The sequence below is a fragment of the Guillardia theta genome, assembly GCF_000315625.1.
Source record: "Guillardia theta CCMP2712 unplaced genomic scaffold GUITHscaffold_117, whole genome shotgun sequence".
Lineage (NCBI taxonomy): Eukaryota > Cryptophyceae > Pyrenomonadales > Geminigeraceae > Guillardia > Guillardia theta.
The window spans coordinates 160,324-188,029 of record NW_005434557.1 but is presented as its reverse complement, the minus strand read 5'-3'; the positions used below and the strand labels follow the sequence as shown (position 1 = coordinate 188,029).

The 27,706-nt window shown below is 52.9% G+C and overlaps 8 protein-coding genes across 8 annotated transcripts; 4 read left to right on the top strand and 4 right to left on the bottom strand.

The window, feature by feature from the left end:
• Positions 1–50: 50 nt before the first annotated feature.
• Positions 51–2,220, bottom strand: GUITHDRAFT_146132 (hypothetical protein; the record flags this gene model as incomplete). Its single annotated transcript, XM_005822912.1, has 11 exons — positions 51–153; positions 307–359; positions 480–624; positions 676–756; positions 907–968; positions 1,018–1,127; positions 1,169–1,235; positions 1,434–1,481; positions 1,620–1,683; positions 1,830–1,930; positions 1,993–2,220. 11 exons carry the CDS (start codon positions 2,218–2,220, stop codon positions 51–53), a joined length of 1,062 nt encoding a protein of 353 aa, XP_005822969.1.
• Positions 2,221–4,718: 2,498 nt separating this feature from the next.
• Positions 4,719–5,636, bottom strand: GUITHDRAFT_79217 (hypothetical protein; the record flags this gene model as incomplete). The annotated part of the gene is made up of 2 exons (XM_005822911.1): positions 4,719–5,138; positions 5,376–5,636. 2 exons carry the CDS (start codon positions 5,634–5,636, stop codon positions 4,719–4,721), a joined length of 681 nt encoding a protein of 226 aa, XP_005822968.1.
• A 281-nt stretch (positions 5,637–5,917) lies between these two features.
• GUITHDRAFT_79195 (hypothetical protein) lies at positions 5,918–6,412 on the bottom strand (the record flags this gene model as incomplete). Its single annotated transcript, XM_005822910.1, has 2 exons — positions 5,918–6,222; positions 6,277–6,412. 2 exons carry the CDS (start codon positions 6,410–6,412, stop codon positions 5,918–5,920), a joined length of 441 nt encoding a protein of 146 aa, XP_005822967.1.
• A 4,304-nt stretch (positions 6,413–10,716) lies between these two features.
• Positions 10,717–14,331, top strand: GUITHDRAFT_117901 (hypothetical protein; the record flags this gene model as incomplete). Its single annotated transcript, XM_005822909.1, has 11 exons — positions 10,717–11,406; positions 11,635–11,714; positions 11,905–11,968; positions 12,124–12,173; positions 12,575–12,616; positions 12,749–12,798; positions 13,174–13,241; positions 13,412–13,452; positions 13,611–13,695; positions 13,801–14,125; positions 14,291–14,331. 11 exons carry the CDS (start codon positions 10,717–10,719, stop codon positions 14,329–14,331), a joined length of 1,536 nt encoding a protein of 511 aa, XP_005822966.1.
• Positions 14,332–14,455: 124 nt separating this feature from the next.
• On the bottom strand, positions 14,456–15,509 carry GUITHDRAFT_146129 (hypothetical protein; the record flags this gene model as incomplete). Its single annotated transcript, XM_005822908.1, has 6 exons — positions 14,456–14,526; positions 14,758–14,803; positions 14,853–14,885; positions 15,005–15,059; positions 15,111–15,221; positions 15,337–15,509. 6 exons carry the CDS (start codon positions 15,507–15,509, stop codon positions 14,456–14,458), a joined length of 489 nt encoding a protein of 162 aa, XP_005822965.1.
• Positions 15,510–18,837: 3,328 nt separating this feature from the next.
• Positions 18,838–20,067, top strand: GUITHDRAFT_50886 (hypothetical protein; the record flags this gene model as incomplete). The annotated part of the gene is made up of 3 exons (XM_005822907.1): positions 18,838–19,740; positions 19,776–19,879; positions 19,932–20,067. Coding segments are annotated over 3 exons (1,143 nt in total), but the record flags the coding sequence as incomplete, so codon positions are not given.
• A 735-nt stretch (positions 20,068–20,802) lies between these two features.
• GUITHDRAFT_155357 (hypothetical protein) lies at positions 20,803–24,071 on the top strand. The gene is made up of 19 exons (XM_005822906.1): positions 20,803–20,820; positions 21,620–21,831; positions 21,875–21,934; positions 21,994–22,074; positions 22,118–22,199; positions 22,258–22,329; positions 22,377–22,447; positions 22,508–22,583; positions 22,637–22,697; positions 22,750–22,834; positions 22,882–22,938; positions 22,982–23,090; positions 23,132–23,235; positions 23,286–23,343; positions 23,399–23,476; positions 23,519–23,554; positions 23,617–23,656; positions 23,805–23,936; positions 23,995–24,071. Exons 2-19 carry the CDS (start codon positions 21,701–21,703, stop codon positions 24,006–24,008), a joined length of 1,347 nt encoding a protein of 448 aa, XP_005822963.1. The 5' UTR covers positions 20,803–20,820; positions 21,620–21,700; the 3' UTR covers positions 24,009–24,071.
• A 2,548-nt stretch (positions 24,072–26,619) lies between these two features.
• Positions 26,620–27,700, top strand: GUITHDRAFT_117897 (hypothetical protein; the record flags this gene model as incomplete). The annotated part of the gene is made up of 10 exons (XM_005822905.1): positions 26,620–26,660; positions 26,710–26,803; positions 26,848–26,876; positions 26,929–26,978; positions 27,039–27,105; positions 27,152–27,203; positions 27,260–27,289; positions 27,356–27,400; positions 27,522–27,590; positions 27,635–27,700. 10 exons carry the CDS (start codon positions 26,620–26,622, stop codon positions 27,698–27,700), a joined length of 543 nt encoding a protein of 180 aa, XP_005822962.1.
• Between the last annotated feature and the right edge of the window lie 6 nt (positions 27,701–27,706).

Here is a 27,706-nt window from a genome sequence, read left to right as displayed (position 1 = left end):
TGTGGCTCAATCTCTGTAGCACCTCAATCATTAGAACCGCCTTGTTCGACTCAAAGTCCTGATAGCAGAACCTTGCATGATGGAGAGTCCTTGGCGACTACCCATGGCCGCTTGTTCGCTCGCGCATGGATAGAGAAACTGAAGGTTGAAAGCCTGAGATCAATGCGATGAGATCAAGAATTCTTTCAGATTAGTGGATGTGACAGTATGGGTTGGGATCGGTAGTTGGACAAGGGTGAGGGCGAGTAGAAAGGGGAGGACGTGAGGGAGGGTCCGAGAAAAGGAAGAGAAGGGTTCGCACTAGACCTGGTTGTGATGATATGATCGCACTCCCCCAGGGCGATCTGTTCCGTCAGTGCCTGGGAAGAGGAGGAGCATCGACGAGTAAGAAAGGAGCAAGACTAGCCCAGCACGCAGCTTACATGAACGTGATGGCGATTGTCAGGCTTTACTGAGTGTTTGCTGCTCCAAACTCTGACCTGGTCGGGAACCAACTTGCGGAACTCCTTGCGGACCCAGTGCTGCCAGGCCGTCAGGCATGCAGAATATGCTGATGAGAGTTGGGAGACCGAGTCCGTCGCTAGCAGGTAGACAGTAGTGTTCTTGTTGGGGCAGAGTTGGAGGCTGGAGGAGGAGAATGAGAAGGGGGGACTGGGGCGAGGTAAGAAATTAAACCTGCAGTCAAGGTACTTCTTCAGGCTTTCTTCCGGCCTGTTGTGATCGACGTAGTGATAGTGGTCGGAGGGTTTCCCCCACCTTGAGACAGCGAGTGAGAAGAGAAGAAGAGCAGAGCAGGGCAGAGCAGAGCAGAGCAGAGCAGAGCAGAGCAGAGCAGAGCAGAGCAGAGCAGAGCAGGAGGGGGATGGGGATACAACAGCAATTTCAGAGGACAAGGATATGTTTCACCGTATGTGGATTCCTATCGAGCAGTTGCTGTGAAGCAGATACTTGCTCCTGATCCCTTGCACCTGTTCCTCTCCCCTCACTCGCCTCCCAGCACTCCCAGCGCAAACAAACCTTGAGCTTGACCTCCTTCGACGGCCGGTGGAGAAAGTTGAGGGCAAAGTGGAAGAAGAAGGCCCCAAAGGTTTGTCTCAGCCACTTCCCGTGATGCTGGTTGTGGTAGGCTGTGTCCTCTCACTAGCAGCCTTGGAGCCTCCTGCCTCACCTGGCAGGTACCCCAGGAACCTTCCCCGACTCGCCACAGTCTTGCCGGTCAGCGCGCGATCCCATCGCTTCGTCATCGCTTCAGAGGTGGAAGGAGGAGGAAGGGGAAGAAGAGGAGGAGGAGAGAGGAAGAGAGGGTTTGAGAGGAAGAGGGTAAGAGGAGGAGAGGAGGCGTCAAGATTGGAATGTGTCGGTTGTCAGGGAGGAGGAGGAGGAGGAGGAGGAGGAGGAGGAGGAGGAGGAAGACAGGAAGGAGACAGGCTGACCTTGCATGCAACAAGTTCGTTGAATTGAGCGTATAGATGCTCTCGGAACTGCACCAGAAGTTGCGTGAGCCAGCAAGCAGGCGCACAAGTGCAGGAGCATGTGCGAGGAGTGGAGATCAGGGTTTGACCTCCGGGAGGAGGCTCGTCTCAGAGTTGTTCTGGAGGAAGGTCGCAAGCCGCTCCTACCAGGCTCTTGTCAGCCATGCTGATCGACATCGGCTGAGAGACCTTGTCCATGTCCATGTGCGATCTGTTGTACGTCTCAAGATACGGTGCGTACCATGATGGACCGCCGTCTCCGACACTGGAGCGAGATGGCGATGGCAGGAGGTGGCGGCAGTGATGGCGAGAAACAAAGTGAGGATACCAGCACACTCGCCCCGACAAGCGCGGAACCTCCTGTCGAAGAGATCGATAACAAGAGCTCGCCGAGTCTGCATCGCCAGCAGCAGGGCAGTCGCTTCCTCTATCTGAGAGTTCCCCATCCCGAGCAGAGGCTGGAGCAATACAGTATCAGCAACAGACGCGTCTTCCAGCGACAAGGAAGCATGCTCTTCACCTGCAGGACGAGGAACTTCCTCTTGATCTTCTTCTCTCTCGGATCAAGTATCCTCGCGTGTAGCTTCTCGTAGGAGGACAGGGCTGCCCTCGCCCGCTCTGAAATCGCCTCTCCCGGTCCTTCCTCGACCTCTTTTCTCCCGTCCTCTGCTCTGCATGATTCCATGGCTTCGCCGACGCTCGTCCATGCCAACAGGAGCAGGAGCAGGAGCTCGAGGCTGGTGGGCATGCGAGGAGGAGGAGGCAGCGGTCGCCGCATCGTCGCCGCCTACCCGCAACCATCTCCTACTGATCCCGACATGTTGCGCACCGGATCCCAGAAACAACCAAGCCACGCCCTCATCCCCGCTCGTTCCGGGCCCCCCGGCGGCCCGCCAGTCGGACTCATGACGGCGAGTTCCGAGCTCCTCTGACGGATCCGGCGGGTCGCCGATGACGAGCTGGGCTTGAAGTTCCCCAGACGGTCTGTGTTCATCACGTTGGTCACGCGAACAAAGTCTTCACGAGTCGCGCCGTCCGATTGGTGATCGGAGGAGCTGAGCAACCCGGCGTGACGCGGCCCGGCCGAGACTCTGCCGATCACGGACGGTCCTTTGCGGAAGCATCGACGATGAGCCCTCATGATGAGGTAGACGTTCTGCTTCCGATCGTGATGTGCAGTTGGCGCAGCAAGTCACCTGATGATGACTTCATCAAACAGAAGCTGAGCTTCATACACTCTCTGTCAACGTCCAGACAATTGTCATTTTTCGTGCTTTCTTCACGTTCTGGGGATGAGAGTGAACAAAACAATCCAACTCGTTCACTGCAAAGATCGTACTTGACAACCGTTGAACCGTGTACTTACTCAGATGTGACTCGTCGAGCTCGAAACGGAAACCTTCGTTCCGGACCAGGTCTCGTCATATGATCAACTTGATGATCTTGTACCAAGTCAATCCATTTTTACTTGTTTGGTGAACTATGACTTAGAGCGGCGAACTATGACTGAGAGCGGTGTACCGAAAATCCTGTTCAGGGCCTTTTGAGCACTGTTTGACGGCAAGATGTATGGAGGAAGAGAGCGACGTGTCAAGCAGAGCATTCGACCAGCCTCGCGACCGTCTTCAGACACTCGCGTAACTTGTACGAAATTCATGACCAGAGCGTTGGTCCCCAACATGATGCAGTTGATTCCAGAGTTGGTCAATAACACGAGTTTTGCGATTATTGAGAAAAAGCGAGTATCGTCTTTCCGAGGAGGAATCACCTCGTCCACAAGCACCCAACGCGTTTTCCATCCAGCTGCCTCTTCTATAGAAACCGGGGCGATGGTGGTCAACTCATCCCACAGCCAACCGAGGACTCCCAGCACATGCCACCCGCTTGGTCGTCCGGTACTGAAATTGAAATTCAATGCGGTTAGAGGACCTGTTTGCTTCATCGATCCAACCTACTGCTTGGTCAAGATACTAAGATCGCACTCTAATGCCTTGCTCATCAGTTGCGTGATGAGTTGCAAGTTCTTGTAGATGGGTTGCACTTGGTATGTCTGGTCCCCTTCTACAGGGTTGAAGAGAAACAAATGCTGTCACCTTCATTCCGAACAAAGTAATCGGCAGCGCAAAGAGACTTTCCACTCCCAGAGCAACTACGCAGACGTAAGATTCCTCAGCGTCTTGCTCTTTCATGACTAGTTTGTTGATTGGGTTCAAATCACTGAATTGCTTGCTTGCTTGTACCCGTGATGATGTTGCCTTCCATCCTCTATCAAGGCTCTCGTTCAGGCATTTCTTCAATTTCTTCGCCACTTCTATTACGTTATCTTTGGCGGCCATTTCACACAGAACTGCACAAAACGCAGTGAGGGTATACAACTCCGGGCCAGCATCAAGACTCACCTGAAAGGAACTTGCCTGCGCCATCACCTTGGTGTGAGATCAGAGCATACCTTGCAACCTCGAGTTCCTTGTAAGTCGAGGAAGATCTTCCTCTCTTGCATTTCTGAGCAATTCACTCGCAGTTGCCACAGAGAGATTGAGATTCGCCTCCATTAAATTTCTTTCAGCATGCGCCAACTCCTTCTCGCCTTTGTGCTCGGCTAGCTTGAGCTCCTGTCTCCTCAGCCGCACTTGTGCCTCCACTCTCTTCTCGTCGCCTTCAAGCTCACCGTCAGCTCCCTTGAGCACAGTCAGATCGTGCTCTGCCTCTCTCAGCCGGACTAGAGCTCATGCCTTTTCAACATCGCCTGTCTTGGCAAGCAACTTCTCCTTTGCCTGAGCGACTTTCGCAAGTGCCTCGGCAATCATGGTAGTCGGGACTGTTCGAGCCTTGGCCAGAACTTTGTTCCATTTCTCAGAACAAGATGAAAGACAGCAAATAAATATCCTATAAATTTTGCGTAATGGCTTCAGAAGAGGAAGAAACACAGTGCTGTTGGCGATTCTGAGTAGATGAGAGCATTCCTTTCCTCTGTACATCATAGCTAGCCATATGACAATGGATGTATGATGTACAGAATGATCTTGAACTACAATCTCACGATTCAAATATGATCAGTATTTCGCCACTTCGCAAGGATACAGACAACCTCAAACTCCGTTAGTCTACCATCACCTTCATCCTTCATTCCTGCACGTCCATTACCACTCACTTTTTCTGTGGAACATCCATCGGCACTTGCATACGTGATACATCTTGTTAGAAACTCTGTCACGGTAATCATCTCAGTTGTCTTTCTACTGGCTCTCAATGTTGGAATCCGTCTTGTTCTCTGCACCAGGTCGCTACAGACTGCCAGGTCCGTCTTTGCCTCCCTTCTTTCATCGGTAGTTTCAAGCATTCCACGCACTGCTTGAAGATTTCCTTGGTTTCCTCCATGGTTGCGTTCTCCTTATACACTCCTTTCTCCTGTGCACATTGGTCTATTTTGCCCATCAGATACCTGAAGTCACTCAAACGTTTCCTTGCATTCTGGTCGGCAAAATCACTCGGTTCCAGGTTTTTGAAAGGTGGATACCCTTTTTCTGCATTTCCTTGCATCCACCACTCGTATGCGACATCAACGAACATCTTTGGCCATAAAAAATCTTCTGGCAGAAGGCGAATGCGTCGACCCCAGTTGTATCCGTTCACCTGCAATGTTCCACTCTGCTCAACTTGTGCAGGCTGTCTTTGACTGCTTTGACAGTCTGCCCTCCCATTCACCTTTCTCATCAGGACCTCTAACATATCCTCCATATGACGAAATCGAGCTGTCATCATCTCTTCCACTTTCTGAAGCACAGTTGGCATCATCATCATCTCTTCGATATTTCCAACACAGTGACTCTGCTCCATGTTGCCATTGTTCACTGAGTTTGATGCCATCAGAGTAATGTCTGTTTGCGTTTCACGCGTTTGTACCTCCTTCCTGCTAGCTTCAAGCCTTTTCATGCCTCTGAGGATTGTAACATGTGCTGGAATGCCTGTACACCGTCTGCCATCGCCCTCAATTGTCACCATTTTCTTCATTCGTTGAAGAATTCCTTGTTGCGTGAACAGGCAAGTAGCCAACAAAGCATGTTCCTTCGGGAGTGTCTTCATCAAAAATTCAGAATGATACACAACAGAAGCCACAGCGTGCTCTGCGACAAGATACAGTTTGGTTGTAATTCCAGGGAACATCTCCGAGATGTAAGACGATACAAATGCTCTTTCATCTCCATCAGACCAGCGAAAGTAGGGGGGCAACGTGGCAAACTCTGCCTTGTCCAGGGGCAGGCCCGTCGCTGTCCTTCCCACATATTGGTCGCCTAAAGCGTGGTCAAGTCGCTGCCCTTCCATGTCACCTCAGAGACGGGAATCACCTGCAGCCTCCACCCTCATGTCTTGCACAGGTCCCATCTTCCGGCCTATTCTGCGCTAAGGCTCAGGCCAGAATCCTGTGATGGATATTGTAATGCTTGTCACCTGTTACTCAGAGGAACATAGCTTGGACCATCTGGACTTCCACCGGAACAATAAGTAGCGGATCCTTTGCACAACATCAGTCGTTGGATCCGAGGGGATACATAACCATGTACAATACCTTTTCTTACACTGTGTGACCCGATATTCTGTATGTCTATTCCCAGGAATTTGAAGGCATCTTTGAGATTTTCGTTGTTGCGGAACCTGTTGATGATTTTGCTGAAACGGTCGAACTGATTATTGCCCGGGAACAGTTTTCCATGTCCGTTATCGTTCATTCCAAAGCAACACCAGTAAATGCCTGCGTTCAGTGGAAGTAATATCAATTCAGTGGAAGTAATATCAATTCACTTACCAAGGGCCAGCAAGGGGCAGATGTCTGGATTTAAAGGATTGGCGTAAATGTGTTTCACATCCCGTTGTCGTTCTCCTCCCTGATCATTCTTTTGATGAATGATGTAAATTTTGAGCGCATCCTCGAAGAATTCCATATGGTTGTAGAGGATTTTGATTCCATTGCTTGCTCTGCAAATGAGATTCCAGCATATGATCAGCATAGTCCTGAAAAAAATCCATTCTGTGCCTGTTTGCTTGAAACTGAAATTCCCTAACATTTTGTATCCTTCGAATGATAATGAGTCCTTCCCACTGCTCACTTTAACATCTTTCGTCTCCGATGCACCTTTAGCAACTGTTCGTTTCACCCCCTTGAAATCCTTCCTCAACGAATTGCTAAGTTCGGAAGGCACTTCGAATCCGTAGTGACGATAAAGATCAAACAGACCAGATCTGTGTCCTGACAAAGTGCTAAATGCATACGCACCATTCTCAGAGTTTCCAACCGCTTCGCGTTGACATCTCAAATGCTCAAGCCATGCAATGAAAGCTGTGGATGTAAATCTACACTTTGGATCGGTTGATTCCTTATTTTCAAAGTCGATGGGTTTGATTTCACGACGCGTCAGGATATCATGCAGCAGATCTTTATCAGGAACGTAGTGCAAGTTCATGATATTCTGTCTTTCCATGAGCTCCCTGAACTCCTTGGTGAGAACTTCTTTTCTGTTGACATAGAGCCATTGCAAAAAACGTATCATGGAGCTGGTATACGTCTTCCTGCTCTTCTTCGATATCGTATTCCCGCGGATAGCTTCCACTGATGCTTCGAGCGCTGCTTCGTCCTGTACGCGTAAGCTGTCCCACAAAGCAGACTCAGCTTCTGTAGCAGAATGTTTTCTCTTTGGTCGTGCTTTGTTGGGTCTTGCAGCAGCAGTGGGATTTTGAAACATCGAGCTTGGTCCCTCCATCCCATCATCTACCTGTGACGTGCAAGAGGACACTGACATGCCATCTCCTTCACATTCGTCAATTGCTATCGCTGACTGCACATCATCGCTGGGAGGAGGCGGCGACTTACAACCACAAAATCCAGGATCCTCGCTTCGAAAGCTGGCACACACTGCATGAAAGTTGCCACCACATTTCCGGCACTTATGTCCAGTGCCAGTCGCAGGGTTGCATGGAGCTCCTTGCATTCGACATTCGCGTCCAAACCGGCATTCTCCTTCTCTTGGTTCCGCCATTTCGTACTTTTTGTTGTACCGGGATCAAAAGCTTTTACAAATACAATCTTGGTACAAAATAAAAATATACAATAGATTTTATCAAGGAAGTGACTAGCAAAAATCACTCAAAAACTATTTATTGGTACTTAAAATTGAATCTTTAACTTAACTTTGAGTAAAAAAGAACCTATAGTTGACCGGACACCCGTCCAGATCAAATCTCAGAGCAGATACACCATGTAGATCTAGTACCCCCTCATTGGTAGTATTTGGCCCTTGACCGGTACTGCTTTCGATCTCAGAAAAGGGCAGATATACAACACCTTCGACTCGTACGGAATAATATCCTAATCTGACAATAAACTATAGATCTACAATAAAAATCCGGATGGTTGCTGAGATCTCCCGGGCATGTCAAGTTGAGATCCCCGGAGTCCTGCGGTACTCTCACACTCTTTACCTTCGCTCGGTACATCAGAAATCTACGACCCCGATTGTCACTGGGCCTGGCGTGACAGTGGCATGCTGATGTGAAACTCATCATCCCGACTTGACTGCCGGCGAACCCTTTGAAAACATGCTTGTGACAGTGTCACTGTCAGAAGCTAGACATAGCAACCACATCCCTGAAGCATTGAGCACTGGACGTATGTCTGGAGTTTTTGGATTTGCAAGTGCAGATTGTGGGAATCAGGCGCAATGATATCTCAGCAATACCAATAATGATTCCGCAAAACCCATGTGACGATACACGATTTCTGCGATACTATCAGAGAGGCTAATGAGATTCCAAGAGATGATGAGGGGAAAAGCATCGGCAACTACAGTCGTATCGATAGAGACCAAACTGCATTTGCTTCTTTCCTTATTACAATTCTTCCCGTCTGCTCTTCGAGACTGTCTGGAAGTGTACCGTTCAATGATCCTTGTCAGATCTGTAAGTTTACTGTTCAACCAAAATCCGATCTTATCCTCCATTTTCTCATAGCGTTCACTGTGGCCGTATCACTGAAACAAGTATCAAATCGCAGCCCGCAACGGACAGTACAAAATGATTCGCCAGTCAGTTAGTGTGGTTATATAAGCATTCTTAATTCTTCAACCTTCAAAAGGTCTAAGCCCATGGTGGTATGGTTTCTCATCAGCATTCCCACCCTACTCTCCTTCAACTCGTCACATAACAACGAAGCTTTTTGGTGGTGCATCCTTGCGCCAACTCCTTCTCGCCTTCAAGCTCTGCACGCTCAAGCTCCTCTCTTCTCAGCCGCACATGTGCCTCTGCTTCAAGCTCGGCTAGCTTAAGCTCCTCTCTTCTCAGCCGCACATGTGCCTCTGCTTCAAGCTCTGCTAGCTTACGCTCCTCTCTTCTCAGCCGCACATGTGCCCCCGCTGTCTTCTTGTCGTCGCCTTCAAGCTCGACAGCAAGGAGCCTTGCTTGCAAGATTGGGATACGACTCAACGCTTCGCTGTCAGCTCGCTTTAGCAGAGTGAGATCGTGTGTCAGTGCAACTCCCAGCAACATACAAAGGCCCCCTTTTATATGCCGGAAACCAATCTACACCCTGCGCACCACCCCCTTTATTTGAGGGGTCAATCTGGTTGGAATGAGGGGTGAAGGGGTGATTTTTAAAAGGTTTTTTGGCCCTTTATGCATGGGAGATAAGAAAATTGAAGATGAGGCTTTTCGTTATCCAAGACTCATGTCGGCCCCCACCCCTGATACTGCATGGTGGGGGTGTAGAATGATGGGGTGGAGCTTTAAATTGACTAAAGAACGACCTGAAATCCAGGGGTTATCTTACTCATGATAACGGGTGGTGATTCTAATAAGGTGGGTGAGGGTAGTCAAAATGAAGGATCAGTGGGGGTACCGAAGGCTTGAGACTGATAGTAGGCGTACCCTCTATTGTTACCAATTGTCATGACCCCACCTACAAAGTTCCAATACCCTGCATATGAGTAGGGGGTGGGGTAGTGTCCTTGCAGGGAAAGTCACTAACCATAGGTGGGGTATCTACTCGATTAAAGATAGGGTGGGTGGTCAATCGATGGGTGGTTGGGTTTCCTACCGGTCCATACCCCTTCGATGACCCCACCTTTGTATAATCTTACCTGATCACCCCACCCCTAATTTGTCCCGGATCCTGTGGAACAAGGCAGGGGTGGGACCATGGGGGGGGGTTGTTTTTTGGTCCCTGACGAGATGAGTCTGCAGATAAAATGCTGAGCAATGGAATGAGAAAACCAAGGGGAGGGAGGGGGAGGGGGAGCGAGAGGGAGCAGAACAGGGATAGAAGGGAAGAAAGAAAAAAGTTGGAGGACTGGTCCAGAGAGGCGGAATGCCACAATACAGACTCATTTACCATGTTGCAATCAGGCAACGTTTTTTATCACGCAACGTTTTTTATGCATTTTCTTTCTTTCGCTGATCACATTTCATGAATGCACTTTCTCAACCTCTTAGTAAAATGCGATGGTGAAAATATCCAGGTTGTGTGTTCTGAACCCTTGCTTCCATCAGGTTTTGATCGACTGCACTGAGGTAAAAATATGGCGTCCGCTACCAACCTGCTCTACCCTCTCAATGAGGATATCCTGAAAAAAAGTCTCGTGGAGCTCCCTCCGAGCACTAGGCGCACAATAGAGACGAGCTACTCGTGCCTGCTGGTATTCTTCCCTCCTCCTACTACTCCTCTTCTACCTTATACCTCCCCAACGCCTCCTCCGCAACCTCAAATTCCTTGTTCTATACTCCTTGCCCCTTCGCTCCTGACTTTACGACAGTCCCGCAAGTTCACGAGCGAAGAATTCTTGCAGCTCATCTTCTCTGTCTCATCACAGTCTCCTCTCCTCTCAAGGTTTGCCCCTTGCAATGAGGAGGAGGGGATGGAAAGAAAAGAGGTGGATGCTGAGTGAACTCCCTGCAGCGTGTTTCGAGATCGCGCACTCGCAGCCCCCTCTTCAAAGAGAAAGTCGTATGAGAGCTACGGTCACATAGGTGCTCCCTTGTCCTCCTCTTCTCCTTCCTCCCCACCGCCCCCCCCCCTCGCCTCCTCCTCCCTCTCTACATCACTGTTCTTGCCTGCCCACCTGCCCACCCGCTCCTCCTCCACCTCCTCCTTGGCTGACTTCCTCCCTCCCTGTTACAAGTAGGGAGCTGTTATGCGGCTCGAACGACTCCAGCTGCCAAGAGGGCCAAGGGCGGCAAGACTCCTTCCCAGACTCCCTTCATGGTCTGCCACAGCCAGCAGGCGATCACGTTCCAAAGGATGAAGGAGGCAGCGTACCAGCCCTTTGACATGTCCAACACCCTCGTAGCTGGGAGGAAGCTGGAGGCGATCAGGAGGAGGTTCGACCCCTACAGGGGGTCCGAGCCGCAGAGGAGAAGGATGTACCTGCAGGAGATCTTCTCCAAGTTTGTGCAGGCCCTCCCCTCCAAATCCCGCGCATCCTTCCTCCTCCTTCTCCGGCAGTACAACGCCTCCTCCATCCCCCCCGAGGACTTCGTGCTTGGGGTGCAGCAGCTCGTGGACCAGCACAGCATCTGCATCCCCCTCAAGTACAAGCCCGAGTACCTCATCCGCTCCTCCCCTCCTCCTGTCAACCGCGCCTGCAGCCAGGGCAGCATGCGAGGCAGCGCCCAACAGGAGGAGGCGGCAAAGAAGCAGAGCAAAGCGTTCCGAGCTCGGAGGCCCCAGCAGCCGCTCAGCAGGACGATCCTGCCAGCAGTGGCCGAGGATCAGCTCAAGTCTGCGCATGCTCCGTCTGCCTCCTCCTCCTCCTCCTCCTCCTCCTCCTCCTCGGGGCTCTCGAAGTTCCTCACCGACAAGGTCGCCTCATCCTGCTCCTCCGTCGTCATCCGCGTCCTCTACAACTCATCAGCTCAGAGCCAGCAGGACAAGTTTGCGTGCTCCAAGAAGGTATTTCCTCCTCCTCCTCCTCCTCCTCCTCCTCCTCCTCCTCCTCCTCCCCTCCATGTCCTCTTCTTCTTCATCCTCCTTCCCATCTCTTGCACCTCTCCTCCTCTCCCCATCTCCTTTCTTCCCCTCCCCGTGAACGGCACTGACCTCTCCTCAGGCCATCTTCGCGTTCAGACGGGATGCTGTAACTTGAGCCTGACCCGCTCGCTCGAGCTGACATGACGGCAGGAGGGGAGTAGAGAAATCCTCATCTTCGGCCTCTTCTCGCACGAGTATGACGATCTCTGCCCTCGCGATGTTAGCAGAAGGTGACCCTCCTGTTGCTCCTGCTCCTGCTCCTGCTCCTGCTCCTGCTCCTGCTCCTGCTCCTGCTCCTGCTCCTGCTTCTCGTTTTTCTCGTCGCTCCTTGCTTTTTGCTTCTCCTCGATCCTCCATCTCGCCTGCTTATCTGCCTCTACACTTGTTTTCCTCTCCGTCTTCTTCTCATCTTCTTTGCAGGACCTACATCGACTGCGTAGATTCCATCCCTCTGCTCGAAAACGAGACCATCGAAGAGCGTCAGGTTGATCAGACTCCTGCTCCTCCTGCTCCTCCTGCTCCTCCCCGCCCCTCCCTCCTTTCTTCTGCGCCTCCCTCTCTTCTAGTCCTCAATTTGTCTTCCTCCTCGCACATGTTTGTCATGCTTATTGTCTACATCTTGCTCAAACTCCCTCGCAGTCGGTTCTCTCAGCCATCCTATATGGATACATCGAGTATCTGAGCAAACGGTGAGAATCCTCCCCCCCCCCCTCCTCCTCTTGCTCCTCCTCTTGCTCCTCCTCTTGCTCCTCCTCTTGCTCCTCCTCCTCCTCTTGCTCCTCCTCTTGCTCCTCCTCCTCCTGCCTGTTCACTTATCGTCACTTGTTTTGTCTACTCAGAGGATTCCGTCAACTGCTTCTGCGTGTGCCTCCGCCCGAGGAATCAAGTGAGCAAGAGAAGAGCGTGAGGAAGGTCTTGGAATGAGGGCAGAGGGAAGAGGAAGAGGAAGAGCAGGAGCAGGAGCAGGAGCAGGAGCACGAACAGGAGCAGGAGCAGGAGCAGGAGCAGGAGCAGGAGCAGGAGCAGGAGCAGGAGGGAGTAAGGAGAGGGTAGGACGGTAGGAGAATGTTTACAATCTAACGGCAATCAGGTCATATCTTCAATCCAAGGACGCCTTCAATCCGAACAGAAGGTGAAAATTCTCTTAAACTTCTCCTCCCTCCTCGCTCTCTTCCTCCTGCTCCTCCTGCTCCTCCCCTCCACCATCTTTCTCCCTCCTCTCCTTTTTCAGTCCTCCTGTCGTGTCCTCTAACTTTGACTGCAGCCACCATTCGGATGAGCTGTTGGTACAAGAGGCTTCTGGAAGGAGCAAAGGTGAGGAGAGGAGGGAGGGGAGGAGGAGAAGAGAGGAGGAGGAGAAGAGAGGAGGAGAAGAAGAGAGGAGGAGAAGAGAGGAGGAGGAGGAGGAGGTGGAGGTGGAGGAGAACCCTAATTGTTAACAGTCGCATCGTCTTCTTCACAACTACAGCTACTCATCTCACGTCTTCTCTTTGAAAAACTTCCCTAGTATGGATCCTGACTCCTCCTCCTCGACCTCGACCTCCTCCTCCTCCTCCTCGACCTCGACCTCCTCCTCTTTCTCCTCCTCTTTCTCCTCCTGTTTCTTCTCCTGTATCTCCTCCTGTATCTCCTCCTGTATCTCCTCCTCTTTCTCCTCCTCTTTCTCCTGCTCCTCACACTGTTGCTCAGTTCACGTCCTTCCTGCTGAAGTCGCTCATATCGAATGTCAACATCCCACAAGCATGCAGGACCAACCTGTGAGACACTTGTCCGCCACTGCTGCCTGATCCTCTTCATCCTCCCCCCCTCATCCCTCCTCTCCGCTCTCCGCTCTCCGCTCTCCGCTCCCTCCTCCCTCCTCCCTCCTGATCTTCTTCGTGTTTGTTCTCTTTGTCATTTTATTCTTGTTCTCACTCTCATCGAGCAGGCACATCCAAGATTCTTCGCAGCGGACTTGTTCTCCGCGGGGTCAGTAGCCAAGAGGAGGGAGGGAGGGAGAGGCAGAGGAGCAGGAAGAGGACAAGAAGGCGAGCCGAGCAGAGGGGAACAGACAGAAGAGGGAGAGAACAGGGGGGGGGGGAAGCAAGAGGAGGAGCAGGAGCATGAGGGTTTGACGGTTATGGCAGGAACTTTGCTGGAGATGTGGACCCTCTGCTATACAATCAAGTCTTTAGCGACAGAAAGAGCTTCACGAGCTTTTGCGATCAGCAGGTTGAAATGCTCCTCCTCCTCCTCCTCCTCCTCCTCCTCCTCCTGCCCTCCTTCCCTCCCCTTCTCCTCCTCTCTCTCTCTCTTCTCACTTTGACTCCCGAGCAGAACCTCAGCTTTACCACCACTGCGCTGGCGCAGTCGAGCACAGAGTTTCTCATGAGCTCTCTCCAGGCCTTCAAGGGGATGGGAGAGATTCAGAGCAGCGTCAGCGTCTTGCGTCCTCCTCCCCTCGAGGCTCCGACGGTCGTCAAGGAGGAGGCGACCGATAGGCCGCGAATGGACCTGCCGCAAGTGTATGTCGGGGAGGCGTTATTCATGCCGAGGGAGAGGACGGGAGAAGAGCGGAAGGAGGAGGAGGAGGAGTCGATGAGATATTGCGCGGCGAGCATGAGCTTGTTTCAAGATCACGGGACATTCCTCGAGGACGAAGGTGAACTTTCTACTTCCTCTTTCCGCCGTTCGTGGTCCTCCTGCTCTTCTCTTGCCTCCTACTTCCATCCTCCGTCTCACTTCGATTCCTTCTTCCTCCTCCTCTTCCCCTCCTTCTTCCTCCTCTCCTTCTCCTTCTCCTTCTGTCCTCTCATACTTGCTTCAGAGGGGGACTTGTTCGCCGACAGCTTCTTTCTCAAATTCTGAGGCTGTTGATCCGGATAGAAGGAGGGGGAGGGGGGAGAACGAAGAGGGGAGGAAGAGGTAGAAGAAAACGGGGCGTGCTGTAATAATAAACCACCGAAGAGGAGGACGCGAAGGGCCGTTGGGATCAATGGACGTCGTTGAAGAGGGGAGGAGCCCAGCGTTTGCCGTGGTACACGTTCTCCCCCACCACCCAACCTGCATTCGGGTCAAGACGAGGAGGGGGAGAGGGAAGGAACAAGGATAGAGAGGCAGTGTGAAGGTAACATGTTGAGGCAGGGAGCATGGCGGTAGGGAAGATACAGTGCAGGATGTAAGCAGAGGTGAACTAGGGGGGAGAAGGGAAGAACTGAGCTGGGAGGAGGAGGGAAGAAGCAGGGGCGAAGACACGAGAGGAGGAGGGAAGAGGCAGGAACAGCATTGGCTCACCTGGGACGTCCTTCATCACCTCAGCCTCCCATTTCAATTTTTGATCCTGATGACACAAGCAAGTCACACGCAACAAACGAAAAGTGCCAGCTGACCTCTCTCATCACATAATCAATATCTTCTTCCGCCTGTGATGCGCAGGAAATCTCAATTGGTGGTGAAGAGACAGAGAATGGGCACAAGGAAGGAGACGAGGAGGAGGAGCAGCAGGGAGAGCAAATGCCAGGGGGAAGGGGGAGAGGAAGACCTGAAGGAAAGGCGACAGTGCTGCTCTCATATCTAACTTCTCCCTCTTGAGTGCCCTGCAACAAGAAGTCAAGAAGCTTCTCCCTCCCTCTCTGCTGCTTCCTCACCTTCTCTGCTTGTTGCCTTGACCCAGGCGGTTCATTCCCCACATCATCCCTACTGCTACAGTGCCGAAGATGAAAATGGAGGGGATTGCGAGATCCTTTCCGACGTTTCGCCTGGCAACGAATAGTGCCAGGCCATGTTCAGCAAAAGTACCGGAAGGAAGGCGAGGGAGGGAGGCGAGGCAAGAGAGGGAGGGGGGGAGGGAGGGGGGGAGGGAGGGAGACTCACTTGGTGTTGATGGGAGGGAAGCCGCCTGCAGGAGGCATGTCTTGCTTGGGTGCAGGAACCTCATAGGGCTTGACGCCGCTTCCCATGGGGCCCTGGTTGCGGTTGTCTTGCTTGGGAATGGACTTGATCTCATCTGAAAATGATCGCCGGGGAGCTTTGCGAAAGATCTGCATGGAGAAAGAAGGGTAAACAAGACCAGAAGGCCAATGTAAAACTTTGACAGCCCCGGCTGCTTTCAATATCACCACATTCACGGCAAGAGCAGGAGGAGAGCGCGAGCAAGGAGCTGAGAGGGACAGCAAACAAGAATCAACTTGCCCTCAATCACACACGAATCAGCAACAGGAAGGCACACTACAGGGGCCCTGAGCTCAAGTCTGGCTGAGATGCAGGACAGAAAATTTTCCACCTCCACCCATACCCAGGCGATATTTCAAAGATCATCAATCGATCATATCTTAAACTCGCGTCATTTCAGTTTGATTATCATAAGACACGTTGACGCAAAGCGAGCGAACAAAGTGAGGAGGAAATGTTCAGCTCGCCATATTTGTGCATGACCATAAAGAGTCCACTCTATTGACAAACAACATGTCTGCAAGTTCATGACAAGGTTGATCGTCTACGAGGGAAAAACACCATGAAACATGGGCATTATCATCGTGGAAACAACAAAACTCGGTCTTCTTAGCGGCCGCCCCCATCCCACGCCACCCGTTCCCTTCTGCCTTCCACCCCTTTGCTTCCAACAACACCATCGTTCTACCATGTCAGAGAGCACAGCATCGCCGTCATCGATGGCTCAGGGACCAGCAACAACGTCTTCCCAGCATAACTCTCCCGCTTCCTCCTCTCTCCTCCCTCACCTGCATCGAGCGAGTGAGAAGTCGCCCGAGCGCGGACATTGCGGCGGCTCTGCAGTTTTAAAATAAGCTAAAATGTTCTTATGTTGAGCTCAAGGTTTTACATTGTTTTAGGTTATACCGATTCTATTAAATAAAAATTGTTTTCGTGATTTTAAAAACTATATGTTGCTATGATCAGAGGGTTGTATGGTTGTACATTGATGTATTATATTATTATTAAAATCTCTATATCTTTTTTAAAAATAACACGACGCGGCCCGGGGAAGGAGCCTAGTTTACTGGCCTCTAGCCCGGACGAAAGGCCCCGGGAGATGTAACGGAAACTATTTTTGTAACGATCAATATTGGCTAATTTAAGTGGTACATCGCAAAAACTGGTAGGGTGGTGAAGGACCGGTACTGTCAAGGTAAGGTACCCCTATCACGATTTACTCGCCGGGTCCAAGTAGGTAAGCCTAGCATGCAATGAGGGGGTACTTGAGGGTCCAATCGAGCCCGTACCTGGAAGAAACCTCAGAAGGTTATGAAATATAGAGGGGTAGGGTAGTATACCACCGGTGGCCTTAACCACCCCTCCCATTAACCTCTTTGCAAAAGACATTTGAGGAAGTGTCTTACTGTCGGGGTGGGTCTCAGATCATGGAGGGTTATACCTACCACCGGTTATTTTCTGCTATCTTTCCCTATAGTGAAAATTCTGTCGAAATTGGGGGTACAAAAAAAGCCAACTACATTATGAGGGTAGGTACTTGGGAAATTGGTGGGTAGGGGTAGTGATCTATTTTCGGAGGAAGGGTCTATCTCGGGGGCCTCGCGCCTCTGCCGCTCAACCGCTGCCGGTACCACGCAATGCACCAATGTGTTGATATGATGGCTGCTCGCGCTATGACTGCCTCCTGAAAGTTTTTCCTCTCTCATGTGATAGCTTGATTGATATACTTCTTGTTCGTGCGCCTGCAAGTGTCCTTGCTTGCAAGATTCTAGATGAGTGTTGGGTTGTGGACCATGCAATGTGTCATGGATTCTTGTTGCTGTCCATTCCTTGATTGTGAATTTTGTCTCCTCGTTCATATGTTTGAATGCTGTTCTGTGTGTGTACTTGTAAATCAACTTGTTGATCATTTTGGCAGATAGCAATGTTCCAGACCATCACCAAGGCCCAAACCACCGAGCTCTGGATGTGGAAGATGGAGTACCTCCACCACGAGCAGCGCCCCCTCTACTTCGGCGAGTGGTTCTAAGCGAGCTAAATATGTAGCGTATCTTACCATGAGGTCTGATAAGTGAAGTATTTAGTGTTACTACAAGTCATAAATTTGCGTAACATACTCGAAAGACTGAGTCTTGTGCTTGTCTTAGTACATGGACATGCCTGTTACCAGATGGACTCGATCAATGCTGGGTTGTCTACTTTTCATGCTTCATAATCAATTGCAAAGTTCTCATGTTGTACCCTAGCATCTTTGAGAGATGGAGCTGAATCCGCCCTGTCTCTGGGAACAACGAAATGATTTCGATATACGGTGCAAAGCAACTTGGCAATCCCGTCGTGAACGATGAAAATAGTGACAACATGATGATGACTCTTGAACCATCTTGGTACCTCCAGCCTCATGGCCACCAGCTCAAAGACTGTCTTCCGACTTCAATCATCGGATTCAATCAGTCCGGATGATTCCGCATGGCGCTTTCAGACCATATGATCAGCCTACCCAACTCAGTTGAAGGATGCGGCAGAAGTGCGGCAGACACTGATGGCATTCATCATGCCATCACCGGGAAGCTCCGAGCCTGTGCCGCGCGCGGCCCATGATGAACTTGACCGGCGACCCGGCGTGACTCAGGCGCGCGGCTGAGCCTCACTGCCGTCGGAGCCTCGAACGGGCCGAATTTGGCACGGCCATGGCCCGGCGACTCGGTCACAGACTGTGACTCAGTGACGCGGCTCAGCGGCTGGCAGCCTGAGCTCGCCGGAGCCCGGCCGCCGCTTGACACCGTGGCACTGTCCGAACAGCCTGGTGTAGCCCGGCCCGGCCCGGTACAGGCTGATGGTCACCGTGACTCAGGGCTGATGGTCACCGTGACTCAGGGCCTGTGCCCGGCCAGTCTTTCAAGGGCCTGAGTCTCAGTCTGAGTCTCGCCGTCAAGTTGGCCTGTCACGTTGAGAAAGCGTCCGAGGGCACGTGCGGGGATGTGGCAGAAGGTTAGGACCCACGAGAGCGGCCGGAAAATTCACATAAGGGGAGAGGAGGAACGCGAGGAGGAGGAAGAGTAAGGTAGGAACGAGGCAGCAGCGAGCTACAAGAGCCTTCATCTAAGTCAGAGGGACGCTACAGAGAGCCTGCTAGAGCGGGAGCGCGCCAGCCGTTTGGAGAGGCGGGCAAGGGCTTCAAACATGCGGCTTGCCCCTGCCATCGTGGGCTTCATGCTGAGCACTGCTTCCAAGGCCAAGGCTGATGGCGATGTTACTTTCATGCTCTCATGGCTGCACAGGAAGTGGCCTGCCTGGGCTGTAGAACCGTTCCTGGCTTGCTTGGCTTTGTGGGCTGTGGTCTTCTTTGTTGAGAGCAGGATTGAGAAGAAACAAGACCCGAAAGCGAAGAAAGAAAAAAGGAGCAAAGCATCATCGAAAGACTTCAAAGCCTTCCAGCGCCAATGGCTGGTCGTCTATTTGTTGACGATGCTGGCAGATTGGCTGCAGGGCACGCACATGTACACTCTGTACACAGAGTACAATCAACCTGTGGGGACACTTTACGCGATTGGCTTCACCTCCTCGGCCGTCTTCGGCACGTTCCTGGGACTCTACGTGGACAAGTACGGGAGGAGGCTGGGCTGCATTGCCTTTTGCGTGCTGGAGCTCGTCATCAACGTGCTGGAGCACTTCAATGACACCACCCTGCTCATCGTCGGGAGGGTCCTGGGAGGCATGTCAACGTCCCTGCTGTTCAGTGCCTTCGAGAGCTGGATGGTGAGCGAGCACAGAAAGCGCGGGTTCCCTGAGGACGACATCGCGCAGACGTTCGCCATTGCTCAGGTCGGGAACGGCATCATGGCGGTCCTGGCAGGAGTGCTCGCTCAAGTGTCGGCGGATAACTTCGGGAACATCGGGCCCTTCCAGCTCGCCATCTTCCTCACAGCCCTCGTGCTCGTCTTCGTCTGCTTTTGGCCGGAGAACTATGGGGGTCGCGAGAGGACGGGAGACGGCAAGGACGACGACCAGCACATGTTCAAGGACGCCTGGATGTGCATCGTCAACGACAAGAGGATCCTGCTGCTGGGGCTGATCCAGTCCTTCTTCGAGGGAGCCATGTACACCTTCGTCATCATGTGGGTGCCCACCCTGGCCGGGATGGTGCCTGGGGGCGAGAAGGGAAAGATGGACTTCGCAGCGTTCTCGCAGGGACAGGGCTGGATCTTCTCGTCCATGATGGTGTGCATCTCGCTGGGGGGGCAGACGTTCGAGGGGATGATCAAGGTCATGAGCGTGGAGAGAGGATGCGTCTTCATCTTCGCTCTCGCCTCCTTGTCTATGCTCGTCCCCATCTTCGTCAAGGATTTCTTCGTGGTGAGAGCCGCCCTACTCTATCCCTTCCCCCCTTCTCGGGCCCCCTGATGAGCCCCTCTGACCAGGTCTTGACCTCCTTCCTCCTCCTTGAGGCCTGCGTCGGTGCCTCGTTCGGCGCGCTTGCAACGATGAGATCGCACTTCTTGCCAGACTCCCTGCAGGCACACCACCTCTCTCCCCAGCGGCAGCTGTTCTGACAGCTCGCAGGCCTCTGTCATGAACATCTTCCGCATCCCCTTGAATATCTTGGTTGTCACCGGAGCGCGATGCGGCGATCTGCTGCCTCCATGGATGGTGAGGGCTCCTCCTCCTCCTCCTCCTCCTCCTCCTCCTCCTCCTCCTCCTCCTCCATTCAGGCTCACATTGTCTTGAAGGTATTCGGAGTAGCTGCGGGCTGGTTTGCGGTGGCCACGTTGCTCCAAGTGAGTCGCTTGCCTAAATCATCCCTCCTCCCTCCTCCCTCCTCCCTCCTCCCTCCTTCCTTCTTCCACTCATTGTGACTTGTTTTACTTTGCCCGTTTCATCAGGTATACTTGTATACGTCTGCTTCTACCAAGGGCAAGAGCGGGTTAGTGACACTCAATGCTTCGTTCCTACCTGCGCCTACAACAAGTGTTGTCCCCTCCCTCATCTAGTGTCGGCCTTGAGTCGAGTCTGACATGGCGTGCAGGAAAAACAAGAACGAGTGAGTTTGCTAGAGCGAGCGAGCTCAGCGCTCAAAGGGCTTGACGATCAGATGCAAGAGACCCTTAAGGACTAGATGAGTGGGAAAGTCAAGGGAGAAGGAGGAGGGAGAAGAGCTGGAGGAGGAGGAGGAGCGGGGGGGGAAGGAAGGGGGGGGGGTGGGGGGAGGAGTTGGTTGCGGTGTCGGTGGAGGAAATAAATTGCAACTCGAAAGGATCGTAACATGGTTTGTGGGGTAGGTAGGGTACTTATGGGTGGGGTACATTTTAATGCTTTTGGTCGGGTCACAAGAGGTGCATGATGGGGTAGACATGAAAAGGAGGGGGTAGGGTGTAAACGAAGTATTCTGGTCGTATCGAAATGCAGGTTTGCGCCCAGGGAGAGGGAGAGATGGAGAGGAAAGGAGGGGGGAAGAGAATGTAGATCAGGACAGCAGCATTGCTATGATGTTGACAAGAGAGAGGAGAAAGTAGACGAGGACGAGAAGCTGTGCGTGTGTGTGTGTGTGTGTGTGTGTGTGTGTGTGTGTGTGTGTGTGTGTTTGAGCATCTTATTTGCTACAGTGAGCAAGAGATTACACTCTTGCTCGCTCCTACCAGGGATGCAACATGCAGCACGGGGAGAGAAGGTCAACAGCCATGATGGCGGTGGACTGTCTTGCTGTGCGAGATGAGAGGAGGAGGAGGGTATAGAGGTTTACGTGTGTAATAGCGCACATTGAGCGAGGGAGGGGGGAAGAGAATGTAGATCAGGACAGCAGCATTGCTATGATGTCGACAAGAGCAAGAAACGAGGAGCTGTATGTGTATGTGTGTGTGTGTGTTTGAGCATCTTATTTGCTACAGTGAGCAAGAGATTTCACTCTTGCTCGCTCCTACCAGGGATGCAACATGTAGCACGAGGAGAGAAGGTCAACAGCCATGATGGCGGTGGACTGTCTTGCTGTGCGAGATGAGAGGAGGAGGAGGGAAAGGAAGGGCACGAGATTGAGGAAGAGATAATAGCGTGAGGGTGAGAAATGAAATTTGGGAGGACAAGAAAAGATGAGCGATTGGGCTGAGTTAGAAAAAGGTGAAGTGGAAGGGGAGGTGGAGGAACCCAGAGAAAGGATATCGGAGTAGCGAGGAAGGGTGGGGATGCGATGACTAGGATGACAACCATGCAGGTGATGAGATTTGGGAGGGCGAGATGACTTGTTGAGCTCAACTGCTGGCACGAGCTGATACCTAGGGCTCTTTCACGCGCTATGAAACTCCAGCGCCTTGGTTGGAGCTGCTCGAGGGCGCTTCCTTGCGATAACGCCCCGTACCCGCACGTCTGTGGATGGCAGCGGAACCAGCCGAGGAAGAGGGATGGTAGGAGGGCCTTCTCGGACAGGTAGCGAGCACTATGGCCGTTGTTGTGCTGAGAGTGTCGATAGGATCCGGTTGAATTTCTACGACCAAACGATCCAGAAGTATGCTGAGCTTCCCATTCACCGGTGACCTTGCTGCTGTCGTGCTGAGGCTGCGGAGATGAGGCCTCGTGTCCCTCTCTTAGGTTGACCATACACGAGCTCATGTCGTCCGGGCACAAAGTGAATAACGAGAGGCTGATCGCTATCGCCCAGCACGTTCAGAGGTTCCTATTACCACTTCGAATGTCTTGTGATCCTGGACACTAGGGAGCTCTGTATCAGGTTGGCAAGAAGGTTGTTGGACATACAAACCCTGCCATACATTGTTGTTGAGAATCCGCACATTCAGGCAAGCAGGAGCCACTGGGCAACCTGTATGATTGACCCTTGTTGGCTTGCTGGTTCAGAGTGTCCATGCGATATACCACCGCGCGTTTGCAAAGCTTGTGGATTTCCCAAAAGTCGTGAATATTAACCAGGTACTGAGGGAGCACGAAATGGGTTGCGCGTGATTTGACCATGTCAGGATGAGCAATTCGTGCTGCTGTTGAAGGAGTTGGTTCAAGAGGGCGTGCAGGTTGTTCCGCTTCTAGCAAGGTGACGGCGTCAGCTTTTGATGTTGAATTGATGCATAGCTGAACTCATGACGTTGTGCAGAGGAATCTACGAGGCGAGCTTGCGAGTGAGCACAGAGCGACTGAATTGCAACAAATTCCTTGCAGACATGATCATGGTTGCTCCCGCTCTCGCTCCATGTGAGCACGAGTTGACTATCCTGGGTGTCAGAGCCGGATAAGTCGCCGAGTGATCGCGGAACAGTTCATCGCCCTACACCACCATCAGCCTGGTGAGCATCCAACCCTTCCCCCTTCGAGTCACGTGAGGACCACACGTGACAGGCTACGTCGGGGTGATCTGCAAGGAGCTCTCTCCCCTCAAGGTCCTCGAGCACGTTGCTCCAGAGGCACAGAACATCTGCCAGAGGTCTCGTGCGCAGCATCGAGACCCCCGGGGCTCAAGATCGCTTGCAGGACCTACGGCATCTCTCCGAAGTACGTTGTCGAGGGAGACACTTCCATCCTCTGCAGGTGCGACCGACCCGCTCCCTGGCCATGGCTGAAGTCCCGCCAGCTACATCCCGACGCACCTCGAGTACATCATCTTTGAGCTCCTCAAGAACGCGATGCGAGCCGTCTGCGAGCGCCACCTGATGAACAAGGACGGGCTGCCGCCCATCAAGGTGACATGCTTTCCTGCGCTCGCCGTGTGAGCCGGAGGCAGTTCTTGCTCGCGCGAGGGCCGTCGGACATGACGATCAGGATCTCGGATGAGGGGGGAGGAGTGCCGCGCGAGTTCGTCAACAAGATCTTCGACTTCGGGTTCAGGTGGGCGTCGCGTGACCTCTCGGTAGCAAGTTGCTCAGCCGCGCCCGCAGCACTTGCAACCAGGAGAATCGGCTCGACGACGAGTTCGACACGGCAGGGCTGGGAATGGTGGAGTTGCCGATGCCTGTTGAGAGGAGGGCTGATAGTGGTTGGCCTGGCTCAGGTGGATCGAGCTGTGCTCGAGACTTCGCCCATGGCAGGGCTGGGCTTCGGCCTTCCTGTTTCTCGCCTCTATGCTCAGGTGCAGAGTTGGAGGCACCTGAGAGTCGCTGACGGTGTACAGTACTTCGGAGGAGACGTGAAACTCTATTCAGTCGAGGTGAGGTGGAGGACAGGAGACGGGAGGCTTGTCTGCCGGGCTATCCCGTCATGCTGGTGCAGGGTCATGGATGCGACACCTATGTCCGGCTGGATCACATAGGTTTCTACTCCTTCTCTTCACCCTCTTAACCCGTCCTGCTCCTGCTCCTGCTCCTCCTACTCACGACTATCTTCACCTTCCTGCTCTTTTCCTCATCCTCCTCCTTCTCCCCTAGTATCGGTCCGCACACCGACAGCCGCTGCGGCAGGAGACGTGGAGGAGTTCGAGGAGTATGATGGGTTCGACATCTGGCGATCGTTGAAGAAGCCATACCTCGACAAGGACAAGACAACGTTCGGCACGAAGGCCAGCAGTGCGAGCAGGCGGGAGGAGCAACAGGGTGAGATGAGGAGCGGTAGTGACTCAGTGGACTAGCGGGTTGACTGCGGTTGACTCAGGGTCTCCTGGGTAGGCGGAGGAGGCGGTGCCGGCACGTGTGGGTGAATCTTTTACTGAGTAAACTTAAAGCTGCGAAGTCCTCAGTGCGACCGTGACTAGCCCGGCCGGCCTCGCCCGGTGATCCCCGGGCCCGGTGCTGACGGAGGCTGCCGCAGGCCGCGCGTGCTTGCGGCTCTACCCCGCGGGGGCTCAGCATGGTCTGCCGCTGCTTGACCGGCCGGCAAGCCTGACCCGCGGGTAGGATACGGTGACCGTACGCAGAACGGTTCGGTCTGGAGCTGTCGCCTGTCACGATACTAAGTCATTCGGTCGATGCGATGCTGGCCTATGCGTCCGGGGTGAGGTGCGGATTCATGGACGTCCTGCAGACCTGGACCAGAAGCACTGCAAGCTGCCGGATGTGACGACAAACACGATCTACCGATGCGCCTGCGGGGACTACGCCCACCAGATCAGCACGGCGCAGAGGAACGAGGGCATCAAGCAGCAGGCCTTCTGGTGTGTCGGGTCGCTGCAGATCCTGGACGGCAGTGGGGAGCCCAGGTTCATCTTCAACCCTTACACGTTCGAAGAGCTGGCCTTGCCAAGGGGTCTGATCAGGGAAGACAGTACTATCAGATTTGTTCTGCTCAGGGAGGCCATATGAGGAAGACACGGGACAGCCTCGAGAACAGAAGGTTATAGGGAGCTCCGAAGGGATCTGTCAAGACCAAGGGAGCAGCTTGATCGCCTTGACAGAGAGCGTTGGAAGGAGATCGATGGCCTTCTCATGCCCAGCCTATGACCGTTTCTCAGGAAACCTTCAGGCTAGGGCCCGGGACTAGGACCTGGACGGGTCGAGGAACCATATCAAGGATACTCGTTGACTCTACTATCATCTCCTTGACTCTACTATCATATCCTTGCCTCTACTATCATCTCCTTGACTCTACTATCATCTCCTTGACTCTACTATCATCTCCTTGTGTACTCTACTATCATCTCCTTGACTCTACTATCCTCTCCTTGACTCTACTATCATCTCCTTGACTCTACTATCATCTCCTTGACTCTACTATCATCTCCTTGACTCTACTATCATCTCCTTGACTCTCTATTTCCTGATACTATTCCTGCGCAGCCATCGCTATCACCATCGCCATCAAGAGAGTCTGTGACTGGAGATTTTCACCCCTACCCCTCTTTTTGAGGTCATAATGACCCCTCCTTTCAGATCCGCTTCAATCGATGCACCTCCCCGCATCAATTGATGAACCGCGGACCCACCCACCCCCAGATAGCAAAAACATGGAAGTACCCCTATAAAACCAGGTATTTATCAGAGTAATGAAGGGGTACCTTTTCACCCCCACCACCCCTTTTCGAACTTTGCCTCTTTCACCCCACTCCCTTTCACGAATGACAGACGTACCCCCACCCTCCTCATCCTATCTTTTAGTTTCATCACCCCCCCTTACAACTGAATTTCAAGGGGATAGGGGCATTGAGCGTATTGGGTAGGGTAGAGGGGGTATTAAATTGCAGGGGTGGGGTGGTGCATACTGTCCCATGATCTTGTGCCAAGACTGAGAGAGGGAGTGAGGGAGGGAGGGAGGGAGGGAGGGAGGAAGGGAGGGAGGGAGGGAGGGAGGGAGGGAGGACGTCAGGTAGGAAGACAAGCAGGAAGGCAGGTAGAAAGACAAAGGCACCAAGGCAAGGGTTGGGATGAGGTGTAATGGGCGCAGAATCAGGTATGAGGAAGTGTCGAAGAAGTGGATCGTAGGGAAGTTGTGGAATAGTATTCAACAAGAAATTCAAAGAAAACAGCTGAATGCCATGATATGAAAAGAAGTGATGGGTTCCTAGAGACTGATGGACGTGAGAGTTCTGGGAGAAGGGTTGACAAGAACAACATAGGAGAGAATGATGCTCCAGGCGAAGGACAAAAGCAGTTGTGAGTAGAAGACGTACAGAGTAATGGGTTGAGACTAAGGAGGAAGTAGGGTCAAGGGATATGGCGCACAGTTCGATTACCAGAGGAGGAAGTGGGAGGTACTCAAGGGTGAACTTTTGTATGCACTTCTCATCTGCTGGTCTCATAATATGCTGCTTTACAAACCACTCTCACATGCTTCATGATTCCGTTACCCCGCTCTGATCTTGAAATGCTTGTGATGTTCGCTTTTTCATCAGAAGTTCTCCTCTTGTCAAGCTTGTCAGTCACCGGAGGCATCTTGAGCATGTTCCGGCTCCACAGCAAGCGCCTCCTCCCCAGTGTTGGATTGTTTGCTTTGATCACCAGTGCTCATGCAGTATCATCCTCCTTTGCGCCTTCCTTGCAATCGCGCCGACTCTCTTGTCTCATGCATGCGAAGCGCCTTTCAGCACTAGTTGCTTCCCCTCAGCGACATTGCCCCACCACTGTTTCTGCGTTGCACCTACGTGAGTACATGTCTGATCACTGATGTGTTTGTGTTCATGGATCGACTTGCCAGGCGGAGGAGCTGCTGACATGTCTGCCGCCAAGCGCATTGTTGTTGACATCGTGTCTGACACCATTTGACCATGGTGAGGCCCGTCTAGCCTCGTCGCCCCTTACCCCCCCCTCCAGGTGTTTCGTGGGAAAGCGTCACCTGGAGCAGGCGATGAAGAAATTCCCACAAGTTCAGTTCGAAGTGAACTGGCGGTGAGCAGCTCAATGCTTCCCTGTCCCTCCCTGACCTGTTCGCCACCAGACCCTTCCAGCTTCAACCTGAGGCTCCAAAGGAGGGTCGGAACAAGCTTGAGATGTACCACGAGAAGTTCGGGGCCGACAGAGTTCGCATGATGGTCACTCGTGCGACTTGACGAGGAGGAGACTGACCGGATGGCAGATGCCCCGGCTCACCCAGGCTTTCGACAAGTGAGCCAACCTTGTCCGCCCTCGTCCTGTGACCTCACGGGTTGCGATGCAGCGTCGGCGTGAAGTTCAGCATGGGTGGGATGACGGGAAACACCTTCGACTGTGAGAAGAGGAGGAGGGAGGCAGGGGAGGGGGGGGGGCGAGCTGACGCGCTTCTCTTAGCTCACCGGCTGATCTATTGGGCGGGGACCAAGGGGAAGCAGGACGAGCTGATGGAAGAGCTCTTCATGTGGGTGGAGGGAGGTGACTGGGGAGGAGCTGACATGAAGCGTTAGGAACTACTTCTCGCAGGAGAAGTACATTGGAGACCCTCAGGTCCTGGAGCAGGTCCTTCCTTCCTTCCCTCCCCACCCTTTTCCTCAGCATGTGACAAGCTGTGGCAGGCGGCGGAGAAAGTCGGTCTCGATCGACAGGTAGAGGAGGAAACTTAGGGGACGGAGAGGAAGAGGGAAGGACAGCGGGGCTAACAGGAGCACCAGGAGGCAGCGGGCGTTATCTCCAACCCGCAGGCCTTCGCCAAGGAGGTGCTGCTGATGCCTCAATCTCTTCACTGTGATTTCCTCCAACACGACTCCTGTCGCTACTTCCCTCTCCCCCTCCCCTCTCTCCCTCCCCCTCTTCTGCTCTTATTCTCACAGTGATCAGGTTGAGGCCGAGAAGAAGAAGTTCGGCCGCAGCGTCTCTGGTGTTCCCTTCTTCATCATCAATGGAGAGGTGCGAACGAGCTCAACCCTCTCCTCCTCCTTACAGACATGCAGGAGGGACTCTCAGGCGCCCAGCCTCCGGAGGTCTTCGAGCAGGTGTTCCGCGAGGTTCTAGACTAGTTTCCT